We start from the raw sequence: 27,100 nt of genomic DNA on the forward strand, positions 1-27,100 counted from the left end.
TTTTTTTATAATCACCCTGTATATATCAAATGCAGAAGTGTGCAGCTGCTGCCACACAGAAGTTTCATTCCATTGATATTCATCAAGCAAATGAGAAGAGAAAGCATTATTGCTGGTAAAAGGGCAATTTGCCACTACCTAGGAAACTATAAGTGTTCAGATAAAATAATTAATTGCAATTTGGGATAACTTTGAGATCACTGTGACATCAGAAATATATACTGAGTGAATTATGGACAACAAAGAAAGGGCCATACTTTAGACTTTTTTGGTTCATATTGTACCCTTCTCCCTTCTTCATTTTTTTTCTCCCTCATCACCCTCCCAACTCAAACGAACCCACCATAGGATCCTTTATTATACCCGAAACTTTTATCGCACCCCCCCCCCCTCCTGGACCATTCTATTGCCCAACAGGGGCCGGTATTGTCCACTTTGGGAAACACTGCTCCAGCCTACTGCAAGATTGTGGTTGAACTTCCAAATAGCAGTGTTAAGATATTGGTTGTTTTTCGACAGCAATGAATACCGAAAATTATCGTTTTTATTGTAAACATTGATCACGGCAGAAATTATGTTGCAACTATTTTAGACATGCAAACAAATAAACAAAATAAAAGCCACCAGATTTCAGCTGTTGCTATGCAACCAACTGAAAACATAATACTATACAACAAAGAGACTGGTAGTACCAGTCAAGTGAAAGAGGCCCATCTATGTAACTTTAGGGCAGTTTTTCTCAACCACCAGGCTCTGACACCAGGCAAATTAGGCAGTGAATGATTCCCTCTGTTTCACTTTTGCCCATTTATTTCCCCATACTCTTGTGTATGACCAGACCTTCCACTCAAAAACAGAAATCAACAGGTTGCAGGATTCCATAGGTTGAGAACTACGCTTGCGAGAGTTCTCTCCTTTTTTTTCTTTGGGGAAGGCATCTTACTGACACGTTGAGTATTGAACCCACAAAATTTGCCACACCTTCCTATCTATAGCTGGATGTTCAATTTGTTTTGTATATTTTACCTTTGTAATGAAAAAAAACTGAAAATTTCTATTAAATGGCCATGTTTATAAAAGAGATGAAATATGAGTCACATGAACATCTCAGATTGAAAAACAGAACAGTGACAATGTGAGTGCCATTATTTCTGCTTGTGGGGAATACACTTCTCTAACGAAGAGAAAAGAAATTCTGAGCAAAAAACTAATTTTGGAGAAAGTAGGTGGTGCCCAGACAAGATGGCACCCAGCAGTTCTGAATTATTGTTCAAAAGTGAGAAAAATAGAAATCGTCCAACTTACACACAACAACTACATTGCCTGATGGTTATACAACTTAAGTTGGTTCAAAGTTGAAAAAGAGCAGAATGTATGGAAGAGAATCAAACATAAATGAGATTCTAATGAAGTTATATAACTTCTCAAAAATATTAAACCCAAAATAAGAAGGCAGGCAAGAAAAATTACAAGATAAAGTTATCAAGTTCTTACAATAGGATATCTTCATCAACAAAAGGTTGAAGACCCATTGGAAAGTCTGATCTCGGCCGAGTATAAGCAACTGGATCATAGTCAGTCCACATGACCTCCCAAGGCACATACTTGTCAGGAACAGGAAAACGCTGCACCCTTGTACCAGGGTAGGGAGTGTGTCTTGATAACACATGTATGGCCTGGATACTCAGCATGCCTCGTTCTAAATGGAAAAATCATGTAAAAAAATACATAAGTACAGCCAAAGCATCAACTGTTTTCAAATACTTTTATTGAATCTCGCTTTTCCAGCCATGCCCGAAATTGACCATTCAAAAAGCTGTTGTCCCCTGATTTTTACAGCATATCAGCTAATGGGGAGGAATAAGGAAAACAGTCTGGATGCAGTTAAACCTGTGTATAATGATACTATATATAATGATAAACCTGCCTATAAGAATACTTTCTTTTGTCTCGGTAGAATTTCTATTCAATAGAAAATAGCGCAAATGCTCAAACTGTCTACAACGATAACCTGTCTATAACAATATTTTTTCTAGGTCCCTACAATATCATTATAGACAGGTTTTATTGCATTTTGAACACACAGAAATCATTAAAATACCAAAATACAGCTGACGAACTATAACTAATGCGAAGACCAAATGAATACATGTTCATACATATAATGGTTATTGAAAATATACCATATGAAATTAGAAAGAAAATGCTAGAAAACAATCACAAGATACAAATTTTACAAACTGATATGCATATATTCTGAATTTATCGAACCTTCAGATTTTTCAAGCAGGTGTTTGATGCTTTCCAAGTAGACATGCGAATGGGTCACCATGCGTTCAAGCTCACGAACCCTGCCTTTGAGTTGCTTGAGGACTACTTTCTCATAATCTACATCCTCAGTAACTGTCATCATCCTACAGGATAATAATTTATTATTGAAGCAACAAGATCATCAGAGATAAAATAAATAGAAATTATAATCCGACCAAAAAATTTATCAGCTAAATCTAACTAGCATATAAGCGAGAGTGCTTGAATATTGAGTATGCCTTGATTGTGTCGTGAAGAATCTCGAGTAAGAGTAAAGATTGTACAAATGGTAATTTTTTAATTGAAATTTTGCACGAAAATTCTTACTGCTAATCAGCACGAATATCAAGGATATCATCAAAAGGAAAAAAAATTCCAAGGATAATGGAATAAAGTTAAGTTGCCATCTTACATTTCCATCTGTTTCTTGGTGGCCAGTTTTTCATTTTCTTCAGCTTCTTTCTCTTTACAATAGTCATGAGCAAGCTGTCGCCAATAGTTGTAATCTTTTTCTGACAAGCGATGATCAACACCACCTTTAAACTTGAGATCCTAAAAATTATAAAAAAGTATGAAGGAAAAGGATACGTTTTTAAGGAACTTGAACCATTTCAATCCAAGTTAGAACTTAGGTTGTAATTTCAACACTATTATGCATATACCGTATTCCCTTCTCTCTCCCCCCCCCCCACATTAGCTGTCATGCTGCCAAAATCGATGTACACCAGATTTTTAAATGTTGGGGGAAGGGATCCAATCTATTCCTGGCATGCAGGGAGAAGCGAGGTTTAATAAGGATCACAATATGCATTCAGCCAAATGCAATGGGCCGTTATAATCAAGATATTTAAGAATTTCCCAGAATATGTGATTCAAATTTCCCCGCATGCTGGAATCTTTGTTTCCCAGCATGCCATCTAATGTGAGGAATATAATAAACACAGAAGTCAGCGCAGTGGTAAGATGCTCGTCTTCTACTACGATGATTATCATCAAAGTACATGGGTTCGAATTTGGGCAAAGAATATCAGAAACAAGCTCTTTACCTACTGAGTCTGGGGCGACCAAAAATAGATGAAGCCTTCATATCTTATCCAACTCTTATCTGGTTGGAAATTGTTGTATGGTGGTATATGATCGAGTTGGTGTATGTTAAAGTAGTAGTAGTACATCTCACAGAAGAAATATAACAAAAATTTCATGAGTTCCCTCTAAATCATCAATTTTTCATAAGGAAAAATATTTTATCCAAAAAAAAAAAAGTATTCAGTATACACTGATATTATGAAAAAACTGGTCACTTATCTCCTGAATGTATACTTGTGGTTGGAAAGCCACTAGAAGTGGCTTGAGCAGCTTTAGGGTGTGAGCAGCTGCTTTGTGGGTATACTTTGGCCTTTGAGTTATTAACAGTGAACACAACAGAAACATTTGAAAGCACTCATTGCAAGCAATTTTGAAGCAGATGTAACCAAATGCTACTGAAATCTTTCAACAAGACAAGGACTGAAGGTTTCCAAGTGAGATGAAGGAATATACTAGTTTCCGCTACGGTGAAGAAAGGAAAGTACTAGACATGGCCAAACTCTGCTGACATCGTCTGGTATCACGAAAATAAAATTGCAAGCGAAATAAGTCCACTAAAACATGCAGGCAATAGCATGCACCTAGTTGATATGAAGCCATGAGTGTTCTTCATAAGGGGGTTAAAAATTATTAGAGATAGATGTGTATCAAACCTACCAAAACAATTCCTTGATAAAAGAATTTTAAATTTAATGCCATTAATTTTAATTAATTTAATTAATTAAACTAATTTTAATTGTTTTCTATCATTTTTCATTCTTCAATTTATAAAAAAACAAAGAAAAAAAGGAAGAAAAAATAGGGAAAATAATGTTTGGAGGGTATTTATTAAAAGCAGATACGCATAGAAACTATAAAAGCAGTGACAGAATGAGTTATAATGTATTTTAAAGGCAGTAAAAAATGGTGGTCCCAAAGTTGTAACTCACAGAGGTACGAGATAGACATAGATTTTTTACGACACATCATTCAATAGGTGAGATATGTAGGTATAATGAGTAAAACATTCAGACAAATAAGTACATAATTGAAGGAGATACGTTTTGAAAAGTTGTATAATATACATAATACAAAAATCACCCCCTTTCCGCGTCCACCTCTGTATGTGGTCAGCAGCCAACCTGTCCGCAGCCACTTCCTTGTAGATAAGAGTTAAAAAAAAAAAGTTTTTGTGCGTGTTTTTCTTCCTAGTACATTCAGAGCTGGTAGTTCTTTTTGTATAACCTTATAATCTTTATATATTAGCATAAATACCTTTTCGGATCAATCAGATTTTCTGTTCATGTATGACACTACCATACATTGGAAACATTTTTAAATAGGATGACAAAGGCCAATGATATACGGAGGCTGCTAGCTGGTGAGACATTTCAAAATTTACTCTCGGGGTGACAGGGTAAACCAGACAAATATAGTCTATGATCTTTACTGAATAGGTAAAGAATGTGGAAGTTTCGGCTTTGAAGATACTTTCTTCAGAGATTCAGTAGAACGACAGTGAGGGAGTAAAAGAAATGTGATGAAAGAATGTACAGTACTTGCTATAAAGAAAGAACAGATCCTGGATAATACAGATTAAGGAATTGATCGGATGATCTGGTATTTCAAGTTATTCAGAAGATACAGTGAAACCTCGATATACATAACGACACCGAACCAAGAAAAATATCTTGTTGAGGAAGTGTCTTTAAATCGACAAGAAGAATTTATCTTTAAATCGACAGTCAAAATTATCATCATGTGTCAAATTTCTGCTGCTGTTGGCAACTTTTCTAAAAATTGACGTTTTCAGTATCACCAAAAAAAAGCTCTTTTGAGTATTTCTGAGCTGCAAAAGATTTTAATTGATTAGCTGGTAAAAGAAATTCAGTTAGAAGTGTATCGTTCCTGTAAAGAGGTTTATCACAATACACTTTGGTGTATCGCACAAAAAGTAGCAATACTGAACACTTTCGGTGATTAGGTGATGCCTAACACCAATATTATTAGACGTCTTTGGAAGAACTGAAACATGTGACATGAGTTTAAAAAATATACTGAAGGATATTTCGAGCGAAAAATAAATAGAAATAATAAAAGTTTTAGCGGTTTCAAAATCCTCCTAAAAATATTGTTATAGAGGTGTTTATCATAGTAAAGGATATTGTTGTATGGAGAGAAGTTAAACATTACCGATTATAGGCTGTTCCAAACAATATTTGAAAAAATACAGTTGTAGAAGGATTTATCGTTATATAGAGTATCATTGCAACGAGGTTTCACTGTATATGTATCTGTTTTGTGGGCATTGTAAGTAAATAGAACATAAGATTTTTTTTGTGACATTGAAAGCCATTATTTTGAAATGTACTTTTCCTGTCATACAACCCTTATTCGATGGTCACCTCCACAGATGGCCACTTTTTTACAGAACACAGAGTGGCCATCTTAGAGGAGTTTCACTGTACTTGCTTGTACGAAGAAAAACAGTAACTTACGGTTTCATCTTTTTTCTTGCAAGCTTTCCTACAAAAGTAGCAGCAGAAAACCCATTCCACAATTGTTATCAAGTAGCTGAAAAGGCTCAGAGGTGGAGGAAGACGCAGCCTATTTGAAAAATCCACCACCAGCTGGTATCTTTGGAATTTCCAAATGGCATCTGTTTCAGATTGCAACTTTGAAGCTGTTGCACTAGAGGGGGTAAAAAAAGAAGATGGATGCTATATTTTATCTAATGAGTAACATATACAAAGACACGTCATCCAAGTACAATCCCAAAAACACGATATATTTAGTTAAAAAATATATGTAAATGAAATAATCCACATTTCAAAAGAAATCTCATGTTAACCTACCTAAAAAGAGCGTAGAGAAGGGTCAACAAAATCAATTTGAGGAACACAAAATACTGTATTGAAAACACATAAGGCCATAGCCCTGTATTAGGGCAAGAGTAATCAGTATCTGTAACAGACAAAAATAACAATAAAAAGTGCATTCAGATTGCCTAGTTAATTCATAAAAATGATGGCTCATGACCTACCTGTGCATTCACTTTTTTTTACATAACCTCTATATACCGGTTGTCAGCTAATTTAGCATTTTCAGGTGCCAGCATGGAATAGGAAACATGTACCCTTAAGTAAGGATGTAGAGGTACATATGACTTAAATGGGTTTTTCCCTCAACTATTTTCCAGTAATCTGGTAATTTCAGTAATTCGACCCCACCCTAGCAAAAAGCAAGATGGAAGAGATCTCAACAGGCTAAATTTAGCAGCAGTATTTTGTCATTCACGTTTTTTGATAACTTGACTTTTGAGACTATTTTGTTCTAAGAAATCAGCAACGAATTATAGAAAATGCAAATTTGTATTTTCTGTATATCTGACTGACTCGTTGGTGATTTCTTAGTATTCTTGGACAAAGTCAATCTACTCTTCCATATTTGTTCTTGATATGTTTTACTCGTATTATAAGATAATCTCTTGTATCTGGGATCAAATGTTTCTTCCGTATCCTAAAGTATAACATCTGGTAGCATGGTAAAGTAGTGAATTTAGTTATTCACGCAATATTGCTTGGTCGAGACCCATAGAAGAGAATATGGGGATTAATACTGATATATGTTTGCTTTTACATTACGCACAGAAAAGTATTTTTGAATCTTACAAGGTGAAACATGGTACACACACTCAATGCTTCAACTTCTTCAAAATACTTTTATCTGTTGAATTAAATAAATATAGTCAGACCTTGGTACAAAATCTGTCAGTTTTAGCATCGTCCTGTCTATAAAATCACCAGCATAGTTAGCAAATTAGATTTAAGTAATTTTTATTTAGGTCCCCCCAGAGACAATGCTGTACTCAGGTCTGACTGTCATGAATTTTTTTAGTACGTTTCATGTTTGTTAGTTGAATATCTACTAATAAGTTGGAACACATTTCTCTCTTGCAATTTTGATTACTTGCAAGAAATGTTTGTACATCCAGATACCGCTTAACCCCTCTGGGCAGATTTCAGTATGTGATACGTCACAGGTGGAATTTTTTACCATCTGATTATTTTTTTAAATAAATCACGGTAAAACTTTTATTGCATAAACATTTTACTACAACAACTGTTTTTTACAATTTTGGAATTAAAATTGAAAAAGATATAAATTATTTTTAGCAGAGATGCACAAAGTTTGATTTAAAAAAAAATTTAATATTTCAATTAGGTCCTCGGCATTAAAATTTCTGAACCAACTTGAAGGGTTAATAGATAAAACTATGAATATAATAACAAGAAGTAAAGAACAAGTATACTCTTAGAGAATAATTTTTAAAGCGAGCAAATGAAGAAAATAGCAGATTCTTACATCTTCCAGCCATACAGTAGTCATGATTTGAATTATGCCTTGTAACATTGCAACGACTATCCCCTGCAAATATACAAAATAATCACAAAGATAAACCTAAAAATATATGCACAGAAAATATTCAGATGTTATTTTATGAAAAATATGACCTAAATACATATAGTCTCTTTAAGGCAAATTCGTTTAATACCAATTATTATATACTATTCTTTGCATTGGGCATAACCAAATTACTGCTTTGTCGGTTAATACAAAATACGAGTGATGGTGAAATATTTTTGGTGTTTATTCGACTCAATTATTTAATTCATTTTCACTTTTGTGTTTTCAAACTCAAAATATACCATAAATGCATGAAAATAATTGTCGCATTGACATGGAAAAGCATGCAAGTCACAAAAAAATATTTTATTTACAGATAAGGTAGTAAGAACCTATGCCAGTGACATGGTAAAGCCAGCTAGAAGAAATAGTTTAGTTCCTATAGCTCTCCAAAGAATGATGTTATCGTTAAGTGTAAGGGCTTTAGCACAGAGCTTTTTGCTTGCCCTGTATAATTTGATTTTTGTGATTTACATGCTTTCCCATGCCAACGCGACAATTCATATATAGAGATATTATTTTGCCAAGCTTGGTGATTATAGACTAGAGAAACAATAAGAAAATAAATATCCTTGCCTTGTAAATCGTCAATCGGAGTAAGAAAGAGTGAGAACCAAGCCTTATGAAAAGTTCGTCTGAAAAGCTCAGGAGTCATAGGATAATCTGGATACAACACAGCATGGATCACAATACCGCCACTGATTATAACCAATAGGGTCATCCTCATGAAATTGACAAAATCCACACAAACCTAGAAAAATTTGACAAATATTTTTGACCATTTATGCGCATGTATGTACTAGATGTGAACAAAGTCAATGTCCCAACAGAATAGAAAGACACAATACATGATAATACTAGACGTAGTAATCAGAAAAAAAAACGTTCTATAATGTTATAGCCCCTGGTAGCACCATGCTTTGTTGTGAAGGTGCATTATTCTACATCAAATAAATTAAATTTCAGATTCTATCATGTACAAGATTATTGTACGATTATTTACATAAGGACAATGATGTGATTACAGACTGATTGTCAGTGGACGATGTTATGATCACGATTTTTATTCTGGATTCCTTATATTGTATACTTGAAATACTGTTGTTTGTTATTTTCACATAAATTAATGAACTTCCGGACACACCCATCCTCCAGGAATGCTTTGATATCTCTCTAAGATGGGAAGCGCAGGGTGTGCCAAGTACTTCAATATTCAATGTAAAGGTACGTTCTAATACTTTGCATCTTTTATTACAACTATGTGATTAAAGTTTAGCTCATATTATATAGTCTTCAACTACATTTTTTTTTTGCGTTTCCGAACAGACATGATATAATGAGGGGTTACTGTACATTGAAATAGGCATCATATTTATATTATATGAAACAGAAAACTTTAAGAAGGCTTTGATTCCTTCTATAAGTAAAAATCTTTTTCAAGAATAAAATAGATAATTATATCATAGCTCACCATGAGTCGAACTCTGTAAAGGAGAGGACCCAGTGTGGGAGATATAGGCAAATATACAGCAATGAGACGATAGAAAAAATAAAGGAGTCCAAAACACAAAACGACTTTCCCATCATAAGGTTTCAGGAAAACACCAACATTAACGATTCTGCTGAGGACATACAAAATTATGAATGCTATGATCAGCAAGATTTCTACACATTTGAAGAACAGCGGGACACTTGTATACTTCTGGAATGAGTGAAAAAACAAATAATTATTCAATTTGAAAAAGAAAAAACGAAAACAAGCATATAGTTCATAACATTTTTAAAGAAAGGCAGACATGCTAACATTGACTTAAAGCTTGTCAGTAGTGATGAATGTTCAGCTTCGCCATGGGGGGGGGGAAGAGGGTACCCCCCAGGACAACATAATCATAGTACAATAAAAAATATTCACTCAAAAATTAAATTTTTTTTATTTTAATTCAAAGTTCATTGAATACAGTACCTCAATGGCACTAGAACCTAGAGGGCTCAGGCCACATGAGCTACCCTCCCACCTCTCGAAGCAACATTCTGAGGTTGCAGAGTTCCTTAAAATTCATGAACATTTAATGCAATCTCAACCTGCATACGCCCTTGTGGGCCGTATATATGGACTTCTAGCAACCAAAGACCTCCCACCCCCATTTTCTTTGTATCAGAGGTCCTAAGGCACCTATGACGAAACATTCTTTCTGACACAAGTTCCGCAAGCTTGACCATGCACTATGGAAATGAAGCAGAGTCCAGACCCGCCATGCTGAACCATTGAAAAACTTGTTTTTAGCCCACAGCATGGGGCGGTTTTGATCGAAAACAGATTTTTGAGTGTTTGGGCATCAAGTAAAGCGACGGGTTTAGACAAATCTTTACAGATTGCCTTCCATGCACAGACAAAAGAGATCGGCTCCGAGGTTGTCTTCTCTTGAACTCTCTCACATACGAATACAAATTCATTGTTACGGTAAAGATCAATACAATTTTATGAAAATAATAAAAATAAAGCACCACAAGAAACTCAAAGAAAAGACCAGATTTTTTTAAACCGATTTCTGTGGTATTAAGTGTGTCTCCCGCAGCTCTGTACTTCATTGCGGCTGTCCATAGAAACTACGGACAATCAGTAGTAGTTGGCAACTCTGGAAAGGCGAATATCTGAATGTTTCTATTCGGTCATGAGATTTATTAATAAAAAATTTCATGCTTGAAATAGCTGTTTCTGCATAAAAGTTAACGGGTCAGATGCCATCTTGAATATTACAATACAGAAAACAGTTTATAAAAATTCCACTATACTATGAATTATGTTAGACATATATGGTTCATTTTCAGTAGACATAAAAATTTGTGAAACTTGGGTTATTTGGACAAAGTATAGATACTGAAACAGTAATGTTTTTTACTATTATCAGGAAAGCGTATCTATAGTCAAAACTTAAAAAAGCCCTGCCAGGCTACCATAAATATGGATATTTATTGGATACCCTTGTTTCTACAAGCTTCAATATCATATCATTACCTAATAATGAAAACCTCCTACATCAAAAATTTCCAACTTTACAGGAAGTAAAAAAAAACATGGACATCCCATTGAATAATACACAAAAAAGGTTAATTTTTTTTTCTATAGAGAGCAGATCGTTGCTAATTTTTTTAAATTTCAAAAGCTGTAATAGGTGAGATATTTAAATAGAAAATTGATGTACAAGTTTTTATTATAAGGTGACAATATGGTGTTACATATAAATCTTATCTTGAATACAAAATAAACATCCGTGACTGTTTTACTCAGTAGAGTTTTAACACACATTCATTCAGAGTACTACATTCAGTGAGGTAAAGATAAATTCTTGAATAACTTCATGTGCAACAGTATCAGAAATACCTTCTCAACAAACACTCATCAAAGAGAAATAAAGAAAACTAAAAAAAAAAAATGTACACTCACTTTATACAAAATGTAAGTTCGCCTTATGTACTCAACTACAATCAAGGACGTCCATAAGCAAACTGCACTGTCCAGGTATTTGTTCCCACACGACGGCCACAGGACAGCCAAACTGAACAGTGAGAGGTACAGAATGTAGAAAATCTGTGATCAAATTCAAAATTATTTCAATATTTATTAGTCAATATGGGAGAAAAGTTCATGATAAAAAATTCTCTATATGTGCCACAAGTTCCAAAAAATGTACTGATTGATTTGAAGGGAGAAGTGTTTCAAGATTTTTGTTTGAAAAATTATGGTATTAGAATATTTGATTTTACTTGGCATGATTGAGAAAGCAAATACAGTTGATACCACTTATTAGAATCACGAATAATGTCAACATTCGGGTATTATTATCACTTTTGCAAAGAACAGAATGAACCAATATCATAACATGGGAGGAATTTCGTTTATACAGTTGAATCCTGTTATAACGAACTCCAAGAGACCGAAGAAATCACTTCGTTAAAACGGAATTTTGTTATAAAGGAATTCAGTTTTTTGCATTGTTCCTATGTAAATTTATCTGGGGAATTGGAAAAGTGTTCGTTAAAACAATATTTACTATAACGGTATTCATTAAAATGAGATTTGACTGTAGTTATCAAAACTTTGGATTATGTTATCAATTTTCTTTTCCGTCAAAAGTTCTTTTTTGCAAATTCTGAAGCAAAGGTTTAACAAACTTTTTTTTTTCTGTAAGTTATTGTTGTCAGGCTGCAAGACTATGTGGGAGGCTAGAATATGTTCTCTCTCTCCCTTCCCTTGCTAACAAACATTTCCATACTTAATGCCGTAATCAGTCTGTTGTATTTGCTATGATCCATGCACACATGAAGCTGTTTTGTGAAATGGCTTTCTTATAGTGAAAGCAAATGTATGCCAAAGGAAAAAAGCTCTTTATTTCAGTTCTTGATCAGTTTCTTTCAGTTGACCAGATTTAAATTTCTTTTTCGAGAGATTTTCTCAAGGGATCTATAAAACGTATTGTGTACAATAAAAAATATATATCATAATTAGTGATATGCATTAGACAGTTACATTCAAATGCCTCAAAGGAATTTTACCTCAAATAGGGAATAAAGTCCTGTTTTAGAATAGAATTAAAAAAAAATGGAATGAATTGAAAACACACAACCAATTATGCGGGAAAGAAAAACAGTTGCCCTCTGTTTTACCAATACCCATTCAACCAAACAGGATGTATGGTCACCATACCTGCAAACAGGACTTTCAACATATAGTTATCATTGGTTATTGTTATCAGAAACCCAGAGTCTTGATGTGATCACATTAAGCGATGTGGACTGTATAATTCGCATTGCATCATAGTTTAATTTAAAAAAAAATAAATGAATGTTTCTAATAAATCCTCACTATCAAAAAAACCATATTGAAAGAATCTCAACCATATTAAAAATACAGTGGTATTGAAAGAATGCTGCTATCAACGAAATTTCTATAAAAAAAGTAAGATACATAATATATACACAGATACTGCAAATAAGAAAAAAAAAACACTAACCTGAAAAGTCCAAAATTTTGTGATTGGGGCACTCCACATCAAAAAGATCATTCTCCATAGAGGAGGTGAAGAATGGACAAAAACTTCTCTCTGAACCAGCATAGTTGAAACCTGGTCTCTGTTCTTATTGCTACCGAATAGTTTCTTGTTATCACCCCGTTCTTTCAAAACAGTCACACTGTTTTTTGGGCTGTGGATGTAACAGAAATATTTATAAGAAAAAAATATTTGATGCGGTAGCTATCTTATTTACTCAAAAAACATCAAATAAAATATATATGCATATATTTTCAAATATTCGAATGAAAAATGGGCGTAGCTCATGCTAAATTCTAATTTGGTAAAGCTATACAAGGCATCCCTTCTGATAATGCAATGAAACCTCCGAACAACTGTCACATTTTCTTGGAACCTAATGCATCCCATTGCTGGACAAGAAAATGAAAGGAAAATTATGCATATCATAGGAAAAATAGCCATATTCTTCATCTGGTTTCAAATTTATTCTTTCATCTTTACTCTCCAAGATTTGCTCTGAAGGAGTTTTTCTTCCTTTAACCCTGCAAACATAAAATTTTTATAGGTTCTTCCGAATGTTAGTAGTTTTTCAAAACATTTTCAACAGACCTGGGGGGGGGGGGGGGGGGGGGGGGGGAGAACCACAAGTGGTTGCTAACGGGGCACTTGACATGTTTTAGAAAAGAACAAAGCAGAAATTAGGATCTGAAAGGCATGGCACTGTCACAGCATACAGTCTTTGGTTTCCATGTTGTTTGATCAAGGGTGCTTGAATAAGCACAAATTGAAAATACTGCCCTAGATAACCAGAAAAAATAACTGATTGTATCAGAAGATGAATCTGATAAAAACTATACGTCTACAGATAACAAGGATTAAAGCACAGTACTAGGCATTTTTCTTCATGAAATTGCCATGTTTTTTTTGCTAAAGCCAGTTGCATTTGGTACCTAGAACTTGACAAATTGTTATTTGAATGAAATACACAATAGAAAAAGTGTTTAATCCCAAGATTTTTATGTATTTTTAATGCAAAATGAGTGTCATGCACTACAAACAGCTGCTATGAATTAGTCATAATCGCATTGTTAAAATTTTACATGCACGCAAAAAATTTAATTTGTTTTTTAGGAATGCTGAGCCTCTTAAAAACGGTAACATTCTAATAATAACCCTAGTTTCTCTGTCATATTAGTGGCCGTGGTTGGGAGGTTTTGCTGTATCAGAAATAATTATAAGGATATATGAATGATTACACCAGTAAATGGTGAAAAAAAAATGGTAGTCAAATAAACATTATAGGAAATTTTCTCATATGTATATAGTAGTATATATAGAGGGGAAAACTTTTACATAGTATTCTAGCTTACAAAGTAAAATCCTGCCCTCTTCCTGCATTTTGGTCATCAATCAAGTTGTCATCTTCACCATCTTTTTCATCCTTGTCATCATCTGATTCGTATTCTAAAAATATATTGATTGGTATAGCTCAGTGTGAATATTCTTATTGCAAATTTTTACTCATTTTGCAGCAGCTTCTTGATTCATAAAATGCAATACAATCAGGGTATGAAAAAATCATGATTTAAAAAAAAAAACAGATAATTTTGATTTAAATTGAAATTTTTTGATTAAAATTAACCGACTGCTTATTAATTAAAACAAATCTTGCTTATCATTAAGAATGCATATTTTCATATCACCTAACTGCTTTTTTCTCCTAATCACACATATTTAATTAGCCATTTAATGAATAAACTACAAACGAACTATGAGCAAAAAATACAAACACCAAAAATCTGTTTTTATGTAACATGAAAGATCATTGAGCCCAAATTAACTTCATGGATTAAATTTTTTTTTTGTAGAGAAGGTGCTTTTATTCTCATGAGGGTACCCCCCCCCCCCACTCCATTAAAGTGAATGAGTGGTGGCAACTCAGTATCACCCATTTGGTGCAGACATCTCAATTCACTCGATGTACAACCAAAGGGCCATTCAGCATCAACTAAATAAAACAAATTCTATTGGCAAGATTATTTTTTGCACAATTGGTGGATGTGCTTCCAACTTGCATGATGTTGCTTAATAGTTTACACATTTTTATTCTTTCACAGATTTAATGAGTTTCAGTAAAAAAATAAGCAAACTCAAAATTTTAATACAAAAAAGTAAAGTCGAAAGCCCAATGATATCTATGTTGGCACAACATCTATTACTATTTTGAATCAGCAATTAGGGCAAGGTTTTATACACAAAATTATTCCTCTGTTTCTTAATCAGGGGAAACTTAGTGCCATATTGCAATGCATTGAAAATAGTGCAGTTTAGCTCCCTATATTTTTCTACAATGTTTTCCATTCATAAAATCTAGAAATAGAGCAGCTTTCTTTCTAACCCCCCCCCCCTCTCCCTATATATATATATATATATATATATATATATATAAGATCTTCTATACTTCTTTAAATCGCTAACTTTATCACATATCAGTAACATGCAAACCATACTAGGTTACCATTTACTTCAATATCATTGAATTCATGTAAAGAAAAAACATAATTTAAATTTTGATTTAAATCATGATTTTAATCAAGATTTAAATCAGCATACCCTGAATACAATATGTATTATCCACGAGTGTGCAAAGCATCTTATATTTTCACGAGAAAGCAATTAACCTTTGTAACATACCCCTTACCCCTTAGACCCCGGTGGAAAGAGTCATATTCTAGTCTTTTATATACAAATTGTCAAATACAGTTTTCTTACCTTTTATTTTTACATACGGTTACAAGTGGTTATAATCTCACTACCTATAGACAGTGAAGTGTGCAATTTTGATCACTTCCCCATTTTGATTGTTGGTGTTGTTGTTGCCGAAATTTTGGTATTGTAAAATTTCCATAAAATTCAATGCTATTGTTTGTTATGTAAATTTGTTATATTGTTTTTCCATTGGTCATGTTTTAATATCAGTTTTCTGAGATGGTTGGTCCTTGGAGATGGATCGGGCCACACTTCTTTTGTAAGGTATAAATACCTGGAGATCTGACGATCAGGTCACATTTCGTCTGTTCTCCGCTACTAATATGGTTTGCTGACAGGCTCTTGGAGAGCTGCCTGCCTGGTAAAAAAATGTGAAAATTGATTTGAAACTGTCATTGACTTGTGCTAGCCACACATTGCCAGCTGGTTCCAGTTCATCACATCTTTTCGTACAGTCTACACTATGATTCTGGTCCCCTGCTCAGCTACTTGCTGCTGATCATCAGTTCCTGTTGTCAGGCCTACTGGTTTGCCATGCCCACCTGCCACACAGAGTCTTCACATTGCCAGATAATGACCTTTGCTTGCTTCTTTCCAGGTCGATGACGTTACGCAGTGCGTGAGCCAAGTATCGTCATTCATCAACTATTCCTTTGCCCGTGTGAAAGGACTATTAGGACCAATAAGTGGATTATTGCCACTATTATTGCCACTAGTATGAGAAGTTTTTTAAAATTTTTGTTGTAGTATCACTAATAGTTATCCAAATAATTTGTTTAAAACGTTAATAAAGTAATTTTTGTCAAACTTAAAATCTCGTTGGAACCATTTTTCGTTCTCTTTCTGAGTACCTTTGCACCAATTCTCCAGACTAGAACCTGGGTCATATGCAGTTTAATAATATTTGTTGCACCTTGAAGAAATGCAAAATGAATAAGTTATACAATGCAAATTGGTTTTTTTAATAGGTGTGATTGCAGGTTTTTAAAAATGAAGACATACAAGGCTGCTGATGTGTGAATGAACAATATTGTTCAATGATAGCTCTAATAGCTATCATTGAAAATTATAGCTCTAATCTTAATGGTAAAGAATAAACACTACGCAACTTCTTTCCCTGAACATGGAATACAGAATAAATAACAATATTCTAAAAAACTAAATGAACAAGCATGTGACAACCTACATCAGTGGTTCCCAAACATTTCGAAATACGACCTCCCTCCTCAATTAACTAGAATTTTATTTTGGCGACCCACCTCTTTCTAACTTCGATGAAAAATTTTACCAATTGATGGCTCTAAACAGATACTATTCATTTGAGCACAATTAACTCTGCATTCTTTTAAAAGCTGCCATTCTGATCGAGATATGTGAAAAAAAATACGTGAGTGCTTGTGTATGCAGCAGATAGCTCAACCTGTGTCAGACAATCAATGAAAGTTGAATGATTGTAGGGCTTCCTATTTTTCGAATTCGCAACTACATGATTTTGTCAAACTTGATAAAATTTTACAGGGCTATCTGCAAGCATGAAAAGTTTTGTGCTTTACTTTTGACTAGTGAGTGTGCACATTGATTATAAGTAGCTCAGATAAGAGTTAAAGCGTGCTTTAGGGTTGACATACTAATTTATGTTGCAAAATAAGAAAATGATTTTATTTTGAGACATTTAAATTTTGGGGAATCTTTTGCAATCTCCTAGCTCATTTATATGCCCCCTACCCCATTGGGTTGCGATCCACAGTTTGCAAACCACTGCTCTACGTGAACAACAGAATAAGTTTGTGAAAGTGAAGACATTTTGGGAATTAAAAATCACCTGCTCCATATGGTGAGTGGCAAGCTTGAAACTCATTAGTTTTGAACCTAACCCATATATACATGGGAAAGATCAAAAAGGCACATAATAGGACCTAAAACATAATAAAATGGGCATTATCACTACGAGAAAAATTACAAAATATGAAATAATTTCCTCAATACAAATAATGATATAGATAAATCTTATGCAAGACTAATGAGAAATGAAATTAATGATTGTAATTAAGATGTTGCAAGGCAAAAATTAGCAGAAGCTGATTAAGTATACGAAAGATACATAATTAGAAATATCCGTGTGACTATGTCTATATAATGTTTAACTTCACTGACCTTCAGCCATTGGGGACACGTTACTACTCCCCATGTAACATCTCTGATTCTGATGTTTCCAAGGAACATGTGTGAAAGCCATTTCTGGCAACATGGATGAGACAGAAAAGTTCGGTTTTTGGCATCAGCAGCTATATCCACTGCGGTTTTATATGACCAGTCAGGGCTTTCTTCACTCAGCACATCATATGAACGACAAGAAGAATCTTTGTAACTTGCATCTAAAACACCAGCAGCCATCTCGGAAAACTCCCTGCACCATAAATGAAATAAGTAATTGATGAAGCCAAAGACGAAAAGCCTGAATGTTACAACAAGGATATCAAATGGGTTTAATTTATGCAGTGAAATGTTCATATCCAAAAACATAGGGTTCATATGTTCTTAATTTCAACATTTCTGATGATGTAATGACATAATTATTAAACTTTACTGAAGCAAATCAGAGTACACTATTTCAAAACAATGTTGAAATAATATTCAAAATTCATATAACGAAAAATCATTTTACACTGAATAAGCAAGGTGAATAAAACATTGAATAAGCAAGGAGAATAAAACATTGAATAAGCAAGGAGAATAAAACATTGAATAAGCAAGGAGAATAAAACATTGAATAAGCAAGGAGAATAAAACATTGAATAAGCAAGGAGAATAAAACATTGAATAAGCAAGGAGAATAAAACATTGAATAAGCAAGGAGAATGAAACACTAAATAAGCAATGAATAATATAAATTCATCGCACAAGCGAATGCAATTTATATGCCATTCATACCTACTCAAGTTTTCAATTTCCTGTCGAACATTTGCATCACTGATGTAGTCTTGCAACCGGCTGCATATCATGGACAATATGAGGGCCAGGTGAATGGGTTGGTCAGAATGCGTCCAGAATATTTTAGCGAGTTTACCTCTATTCGTAAACACAGCCCACATGCTGATAATCGCAAGAGCATGTCTCTCAGCAGAAGATGCATCATTTATATACATAGCCATGGCATCAAGAGCAAGGTTATCACTTTTCACAAAATCAACTATGCCAGTGCACATCTCGATCAAAAAGTTTAGGTCAACGTCTATGAAGTTTCTGCCCAGTTTTGATGTCTGGAAAATAAGTAATGTGCTATGAACAAATAAGAAATAACATTACAACATTGAACTGAAACATCTATTAGGAGTGAAAAATATATATTGGGAGATAAAAGAAAAAGTAGATGAGCATTAGTCAACACTAGGAAAACAAGGCTCCTAGAAGATTCTGGGCTAGAGAATTATGGTACTGTGTAATTATTATTTTCAAATACATCATTTGTATCCAAGGCAGACATCCTCAGTACTATGTCAGCAGATTTTTTAGCCATTTTTAATACCTGTTCCATCTGTCAGCAAAAGTAAGCCAACTTTGACTCCCCTCCCCCCTCTGATTGTCAGCAAAATTGAGTAAGTTCTGGCCTGCCCACGGCATATTGCATATTGGGACAAGAGGTGTATGTGGGAAGACAGGGGCACCTCATGTTCTTTCCCTCCAAGATGATCAAAAATTTATTTTGATGCAAAAAAGTACTTTTGTAAAAATATTGAAATACCAGAAGAAAAAATATATTTTTTGTTACCATTATCAATTTCTGTTGATTTCAATGCTGTTTGCAGACTAATAACTCAAAATTTCTCTTTAACACTAGAATGGCAGGAACAGTCATTTTGACCTTTTTTGATTTTGAAAATGCTACAATCTTGGCACTATTTAAAGAACACACTCAATTTTTAATGACCTTTCATTATTTCTGTACTTGTCTCAGTGTATAAAAATTAGAAGATATTGAAGGATTTTTTTGGGAGATATCAGCATTTACGCCTAGAACGGCCAAGAACAGTCATTTCGACTGCTATAATGTAAATTGTACGTTTTCTTCTTGGGGAGGCATTGATGTATACTTTTAATTTTAGGTTCTTATTCTCTATTATTCTCTGATGGAACATGCAGTACAACATATAATCAAGAATAATAAACCAATAAGAAAAAATAATTTAGCATCATGTTACTGGTCAATCTAAAAAAGTCTATTCTCAGAGATAGCAAAAGTTCATGTATTCATAATAAAAACATAATTTCTTATTTAGCTATGTATATAGCATGGTATTTAGCTATGTATATATAGCCTCCATTATCAAAATTAAGGAAACTTTTTTTATCGTTCACCTGGCAAACTGTTTTTGTTGTAGTTTGACATTTCATAACTATTCATGCCACAATCTACTTTGAAAGCATTCTCTAGGAAACAGAGGGTCATTCACAGTGAGTACAAATGGCTCTTATAGAAGACAGATGTATTAGAACAATAATGATATTTTATCAGTACTAAATGATGTTTCAGACAATATATCTGAGTCGACTTGCAATGCACTCTGACAAAGAAGATAATGATTTTCTGCTGTATTTAACTGAAAGAAAAAGTAGTGATTCCAGAAGTGACTGTCTGAATTAGAAAATACTGATTGAAAATTAAAAAAAAAAATGTATTTTTTTGTAATTATGTCCTCTTCATAAATTAATTTGTAATACAAAATTTTAATAGCTCCCTAGTTTTGCTTCAAAAAGGCAAATTTTTGGGGACATAATAATATATATTATCCATTGAGCACTCGAACAACTAAATAGTGTAAATATATAAGACTGTTTATTAGCATATATACAAAGGTGTACATCATCAAAATGGAGCAATGTAGATGTGATGTAAATGCAATATTCATCTTTTTTTTCCATGGTAAATCTTGTAAACAGTTGCCCTCTACATTTTCATATTCAAAGTTGGAGTTATTTTATAGACACCCTGTATGCTTAGCAAAAGGTAAATTTCTTTAAAATTAACAAATTAGTCATGTGGGACAATGCTTGTTATTTTTTTTCCTAAAATTTTGGTGTGATTAAATATATTGCACTAAAAAGAAGCAGCAGTCAAAATGACTGCCAGCAACCCTTATAGGTATGACACATAGTTTGGCCCTTCTAGTGGTAGGAAATTCTTTGTGCCCCCCACTGTCTGGCACTGCTGAAATAAACTTTGCTATGTATGCACAGGAATCATTTTTAGCTTGCATTTTCAGTTTTGAGCATTAATTAATGGAGTAGTATGGATAGGTAATGGAAAGTAAAGATGCAATTAAGAATATTTCATATTTTTATAATGGCTGGTGATGTAATCATTATTTACCCCCCCCCCCCATCTTAAGAAGATAAGTGAATCCAAAGTCTTCCCCCTCAATGCTGACATTATACTTTAATGGCCTCAAAGAGAGGTGGCAGTGCCAGAATTTTCTTTGTGGAACAGAACTGAATTTATATCATTGCAGTGCATGTTATGTGTTCAAGTGCTGCCACCTGCCTTTTGAATTGAAAGACTGAAAATGTTTGCAACAGTATGTGAACGAAACACATTTGAAGGTAATAATTCTAATAAACCATTAGCCAAGAATCTTATATTGACACTAGCCATGAAAGCACAGACATTCTTCTACATATTAAGGTTGCAAGACATTTACCGGACTATGGCCCAAGACACCTTCCCAGCAAACAGTGCGGAAAAACTCTGGGTTTTGTGACCTGTTGAACAAAAACCTTAGACGTTGTGGAGCAAGATACTTATGGATTTGGAAACCTTGATCAAGAAATAGGTCAACAAAACTCTCTCGGTGTGGTCTCATAAGTGCTTCATGGAAAATAGAAAAATCAACCTGAAACCACAAACACAAGTTAAAATTTGATATTAAATTTCATTCAATCTTTCATAAACAAATTCCAGCCAAAAAATTTGAGAATGCCCCATTGCATCAGTTATTCTGTCATAAAATGGTACAGCAAAGGTGTAAAAAACAATCAATAGATACAGTAACAACAAGTTCAAATATTAAGAAAAATGAATGTTAAGTAATGATGAAAAAAATACAGCAGTTTAGTGATTATACCTTAAATTTGCTTGACGGGTCTTTCATGAAAACCTCGGACACAGCAACATGGGCACTATTCCAGTCCATAGTCAAATACAGATCTTTTTGCATCTGTAAATGCCAATTTGACTTGTTTGGTCTCTGAGCTGAAATTAGCATTCACTGCATTAGTATTTAAAAATTTAACTTGCAGGCAATGAATCGGGTAAGATTAATCATTCAATCCAAGGATGTGATGTTACTCTCCGCTATTTCTGCAAAGGTTTTCAACTGACTGATGTAAAGATGAATTTATGAAAGCTCAATTGCCCTTGCAGGAAATCGAACCCACATTCTTTCACTTGCCAGGTGAGAGCCCTAGACAACAAAGGAAAAGGAAATGAACATCAATCTTTCTTTAGAACTTGTGTGCGCTGAGCGGGACCATACATGGACGGTCGAACCTTTGGAGCACACACGAGCTCTAAAGAAAGATTGAGATTTGTTTTTTTTTGTAGTCTGTGAGCTCACCCGGCAAGTGAGAGAATGTGGGTTCTATCTCCTCCCTCCAAGCTCCCCCCTCCCCAACAAGCAGATAAATTTTTTTGCTTTCCTAAATTAATCTTCACATCAATCAGTTTTACAGGTATAGAATTAAATTACAAATTGACTTGTACAGAGAGAGAGAGAGAAAAAGCTATTTGACAAATACATTTGAAAAGAGCTCTCAGGATGTGTTCATCTAGATCTTCAAGGTTACAGCCATGGCTATGCAAATTCAAAATAGTCAAATATGTCTGCCCATTCTGTAAAAAATAACAAATATACATTAGGTTTTAGTTTCAACATTATATTCGCATCAAGACTCTGATCATGACAAACAACTAACTTTCACTTGAGTTCCTAATAAAACTTATTTTCTCAGTTATTCAATAATACAGTAAAACTTTGAATTATGAATACACCCACCCAACAGAATGCATCTGCAACAAGCCCTCAGCTGATTAAAAATGTTCTGCAGTAAAAATTCCATAATGAGCGAGTTCTTTTCCCTTATTTTCATAACATTCTTTCCAATATTATTCTGCAGTAGCACTGATTGTTCCATGACACGCTTCACAAAATTTGGCATATTCTGCTTTGGGGCGAATAACTCTGTGTCACCAAATGTGCAAATAGTATTTTGCAAGAAGAGCAAAAGTTCTGTGACATTCTTCCTTCATTTGTTTTACTATTTCAAGACCCTTCAAACATTTACTGAAATACAATGCCAGCCCCCTAGAGTAGTCTCCCCCCCCCTTACCCAATACACTTTCTATTAGCTGAATATTTTATTGTACATGAAATAGTTCAAAAAACTTTCAAAAAGAAAATAGGAGATACTTCTGGAAAAATATTCCAAGGTGGACATGAGTTAATCAGGCTTGAGTGACTAATTTGAACACAACACAGTGATGCAGCTGTTTTATTTTCATGTGTGCATTCATGTCATTAAAAATTAGCTGTAGTAAAACATTAAAAAAAAAATCTTTGTTAGGCAAGGCATTTGTTAGACGAGGTGTGTATCTATACTATGCTTTCTTACTTGCTTAGCGTGCCTCGCACATTCCATTATACGATCTCTAAATATATTCCGGGCTAAATTGTTGTCACGAAGGTTTTCAAAATTCTGAGTAATTTTGCAGGAGAGCTCAGGTTTCAAGAAGTTCTCGACAAACTCTGCATCTTGAAATGCTCGAGGTCTGTGACAAAGAAAAATATCAAAATTACACACATATGACAACACATGTCCATCATTCAGTATGTAGAATGAGAATGGCTTCACAAGCATAATAACTTAATAATCAATAGTGATGCCACTGATGTCCTATAGTGTGTCAAATAACCAAAGTTTTGAAGGACATATAAAAGTTTAATTCATGAACTCTAACTGTATGCTTTTAATGTTAAGGACTCTGGTTATTCAATAATCTGGGTTTCAGGGATTCACAATCTGTGATGATACTCTACAAATACTATTTGACTATAGTTTATTATTAACTATACATACACATTAGAAATTCCCCAGAGCAATATTTACAATGAATACGTACAAGCCATTCACATATACACATATGTACACACATTCCGTATGATATGCAAATGAGTTTTACGTTTGAATATATTAAATTTTTACAGGCTACTGATCCAGCTGTCTGATTGGATCTTGGCATAGGAAAATTCCCTTAAAAGGTCGCCAGTGTGCTAAGAAGATTGAAAAATACACAAACACACTCAGCGATTTGTTTTAATAAGACGTTTCATCCAAATAGGCGTACGTCTCTATGTTCTGGTGAACCAACAGTCTAATCAAGTTTAGATGTAACGGCTTAGGTTTTAGACATAATGGCTGTTGTTCCTGTCAGGCATGATGGAATGCTAGTCTTCTCACCGGGCGTGGTGGAGTGTTGGTCCTCTCGCCTGGATATCGACCTCTCTTCCGTCCAGAAACCTGGTCCTGTATGGTTCACGTGGGATCTTGCTCATGATAGCAGAGCTTAGCTGATGCCGTCTCGGAGCTCGACTACTTGGGACACACGGCGGTAATACTCGTACAGTAGAAGAAAGGTGCCGCTGACATGGAAATATGAATCTCGTCTAACTGACTGACAGATCAGTGAGATCTTAATAATTTAATGTGCAATATTTACTATAGTTAAATCTCTAAAAAAAATTGTTGCATTTATGTTTAATCTTTTTAACTGGTTAAAATTTCTTAACCAGTTAAGAAAACCAGTTAAAATTTCTTAAGAAATGTAAAAAACTTTAATGTTGTTATAAATCTTATTAGTGGAAAGAAAACTGTGTTTCATTGTTGTCATTCGCAAATACTAAATTTATGTTGGGAAAGATAAAAATAGAATCCGGGATGTAACGACGGCTAAGCAAGCACTCATTATTACACTATATATGTGTTGCATTTTAGAATGCAGCCATTTGTTTTCCATATTTTGAAGAGAAAATAGTAGATACCTTAATTTTTGAGTTACGTGAATATCGTATTGAAGGTCTGCCAGCTCTCTGGGGGGGGGGAGAGAGAGAGAGAGAGGCTTGTATGCCACACTCTATACTGAGCGGAAATGTCAAAAAAGATAGATGTTATACTGAAGTCTGATTATAGCTATAAAAGTGATTGGGGCCATTCAAATATTACATCAGATTAGCATATTTTTATCCATTTTGACCCTCCCCCAGAGCCACAACTCGGGGGGGGGAGCAGGAGGGTCTGCTGCCCTGAGCACAGGACCAGAGGGGGCGCAAAAATTTTATCCTTTCACCTCTCCGTCAACATTACAAGGGGACATCGAAATGTGTGCTTGCCCTGTCTGACTAAGCATCTAGTTGTGGTTCTGACCCCCCCCCCTGGTCAGCAAACAATCACAAATTCATTTATGATGCAAAATAATGTTAAAAAATTAAAATATCAGAAGAAAATACTTGCATGTTATAAAATATTTTATATGTCAATATAACCAATTTCTGCCACAATTGCAATGCCATTTGAAGGCTAAGGACTCAAAATTTCTCTGGGGTGGGGAGTCGAAATTCATAGTGACCCCCTCAAGTCTTTCGTGCTCCTTCAAAGGTTGATACTCTGCGTATGTAGCATAAGCATTAGCTACTTCCCATGATTCTTACATCCATTGAATGTGTCTTCAGTCAGTTCAAGAAAAATTTTAGCAAATTTCAGATCAAGTCAGTTATTCACGCACAATTCATATGATTAAATTACATTTAGCTTATTATTACTTCTGTATTACTATTAAATCAATTTAACTTCGATCTCAACATTTAACAAAAGAACATTCTCACCAGTTTATGTCGACAACATTTCTATTAATTGGAGAAAACACCATAATTTCTCAGCAGGATTGGATCATGATTGCGGAAACAATCCACATTAATTGGTGAGAGTTCACGATCACTGTTGAAGATCAGCACACACACACACACAATAACACTGGGATGTTAGTAGATGAAGACACAGTAGATCATCTTGAGGATTTCACCAGATTATGACAATGATGACCATCACTATTAGCACAGAGGATTGTGGGAGACAGAGTCGTCGACAAGCAGAAGTAAATCACATCACCGTAGGACGTGCAATACTCATATAAACCACTTTATCATTAATATAATTCACGAAATAATTGATGAATTTTAACAAGAGAAATCATTATAACCAGTGATTGACTACCTAGATCACCCGGAGTAGTATGAAGCACTGCACTTGAAAATATTAATCAAACATGGCTAGAGAAATAGAACAACATCACCTGATGTTAATAAGTTATGACGAAGGGCTTACTGCTCTACATCCGAAGCTGCTCACAAGAGAAAGCAGGACAAAGGAATGAATGCATGTGACGCTGTAACATCTGCTCAGACTATTCATAGTAGTGGAGAACGGGGTTGTCTTCGGACTAATCTGAGTACTGCTGGCTTTCGACGTACGATGAAATTGATGATATCATTCAACAGATTTGCATACAGACAAATGGAGTGAATTATTTTTCGAACACTATTACATTTCTCGGTGGCAACAGTCTCAACAAAATGGAGGAAGTTGATCAGGCTTCTCCACAATGTTTACATGAATATGGCTATTTGAGATCATGGAATTATTATGATGGAATGGAAGCCCACGGGTACCTCCACACGTGAGAAAAAGCATTTAATAAAAATAAAATTAATGTTATCAGATATAAATACATTTTAACATAATGAAATATTATATTATGCATAAATATATAAGAAATATACATTAACAAATCCCCTGACTCGACCAGGTCTTCTCCTGGAGGACCCATTTAGTGTCAGTTGCTAATGGAACATGTGAGCCCATAAGGATGATATGTTAAGTATGCCTCTGATTAGATTGCTGACATAAATATCATTCAGACACCCCCCCCCCCCCACTGGTCATCAAAAGTGAGCAAACCTGAAACACCCCCCTCCCTATTGAATGCTGACGTAATACTTGAATGCTTCTTAGCAACTAGTAGGTTGCAGGCTGGAATGCTGGCTTAAATAATGGGCCCAGCAGGGGAGGGAGATAGAGAAGTGAGGGGCTTCACAAAAATAAGATCTGGTTGAGATTTTGAAGAATTTTCCAGATAGGGCCTCAGAAAAATTACTTGCTATGGGGCGCATATTGCTCTTAAGCCGGCCTTGATTGCAGCACTTGAAGATATCACTAAAGTGCTTCGAGATTGGGAAAATATGCAATATATTTGTATGCCAGAGGCAGGGTTGGCAGGTTTTTGACACATGGCAGTTTTTGACGGTTTAAACCGCAGTTTAAACTGTCACGTCAAAAACCCTCCGTCAAAAACC

At 34.5% G+C, this 27,100-nt stretch overlaps 1 protein-coding gene across 2 annotated transcripts in view; it reads right to left on the reverse strand.

Moving 5' to 3' along the window:
• LOC149065901 (transient receptor potential cation channel subfamily M member-like 2) overlaps nucleotides 1–27,100 on the reverse strand; it is a 62,964-nt gene that overhangs the window by 17,507 nt on the left and 18,357 nt on the right. For both annotated transcript variants that reach the window (XM_089253403.1, XM_089253404.1), the window contains exons 7-24: nucleotides 23,307–23,463; nucleotides 22,434–22,527; nucleotides 21,761–21,888; nucleotides 21,338–21,529; nucleotides 18,573–18,901; nucleotides 17,796–18,048; nucleotides 17,464–17,557; nucleotides 14,243–14,336; nucleotides 12,855–13,044; nucleotides 11,288–11,431; nucleotides 9,314–9,544; nucleotides 8,419–8,593; nucleotides 7,741–7,803; nucleotides 6,231–6,339; nucleotides 5,874–6,066; nucleotides 2,723–2,862; nucleotides 2,272–2,414; nucleotides 1,495–1,699 (exon numbers count right to left, since the gene is read on the reverse strand). In XM_089253403.1, coding sequence (XP_089109529.1) covers nucleotides 1,495–1,699; nucleotides 2,272–2,414; nucleotides 2,723–2,862; nucleotides 5,874–6,066; nucleotides 6,231–6,339; nucleotides 7,741–7,803; nucleotides 8,419–8,593; nucleotides 9,314–9,544; nucleotides 11,288–11,431; nucleotides 12,855–13,044; nucleotides 14,243–14,336; nucleotides 17,464–17,557; nucleotides 17,796–18,048; nucleotides 18,573–18,901; nucleotides 21,338–21,529; nucleotides 21,761–21,888; nucleotides 22,434–22,527; nucleotides 23,307–23,463 — 2,934 coding nt within the window. The remainder of the gene's footprint in view (nucleotides 1–1,494; nucleotides 1,700–2,271; nucleotides 2,415–2,722; nucleotides 2,863–5,873; nucleotides 6,067–6,230; nucleotides 6,340–7,740; nucleotides 7,804–8,418; nucleotides 8,594–9,313; nucleotides 9,545–11,287; nucleotides 11,432–12,854; nucleotides 13,045–14,242; nucleotides 14,337–17,463; nucleotides 17,558–17,795; nucleotides 18,049–18,572; nucleotides 18,902–21,337; nucleotides 21,530–21,760; nucleotides 21,889–22,433; nucleotides 22,528–23,306; nucleotides 23,464–27,100) is intronic.

The sequence above is a fragment of the Pholcus phalangioides genome, unplaced genomic scaffold (genome assembly GCF_987345545.1).
Source record: "Pholcus phalangioides strain wild (caught in Gottingen) unplaced genomic scaffold, Ppha-v1.0 ptg000037l_1, whole genome shotgun sequence".
Classification (NCBI taxonomy): Eukaryota; Metazoa; Arthropoda; class Arachnida; order Araneae; family Pholcidae; genus Pholcus; species Pholcus phalangioides.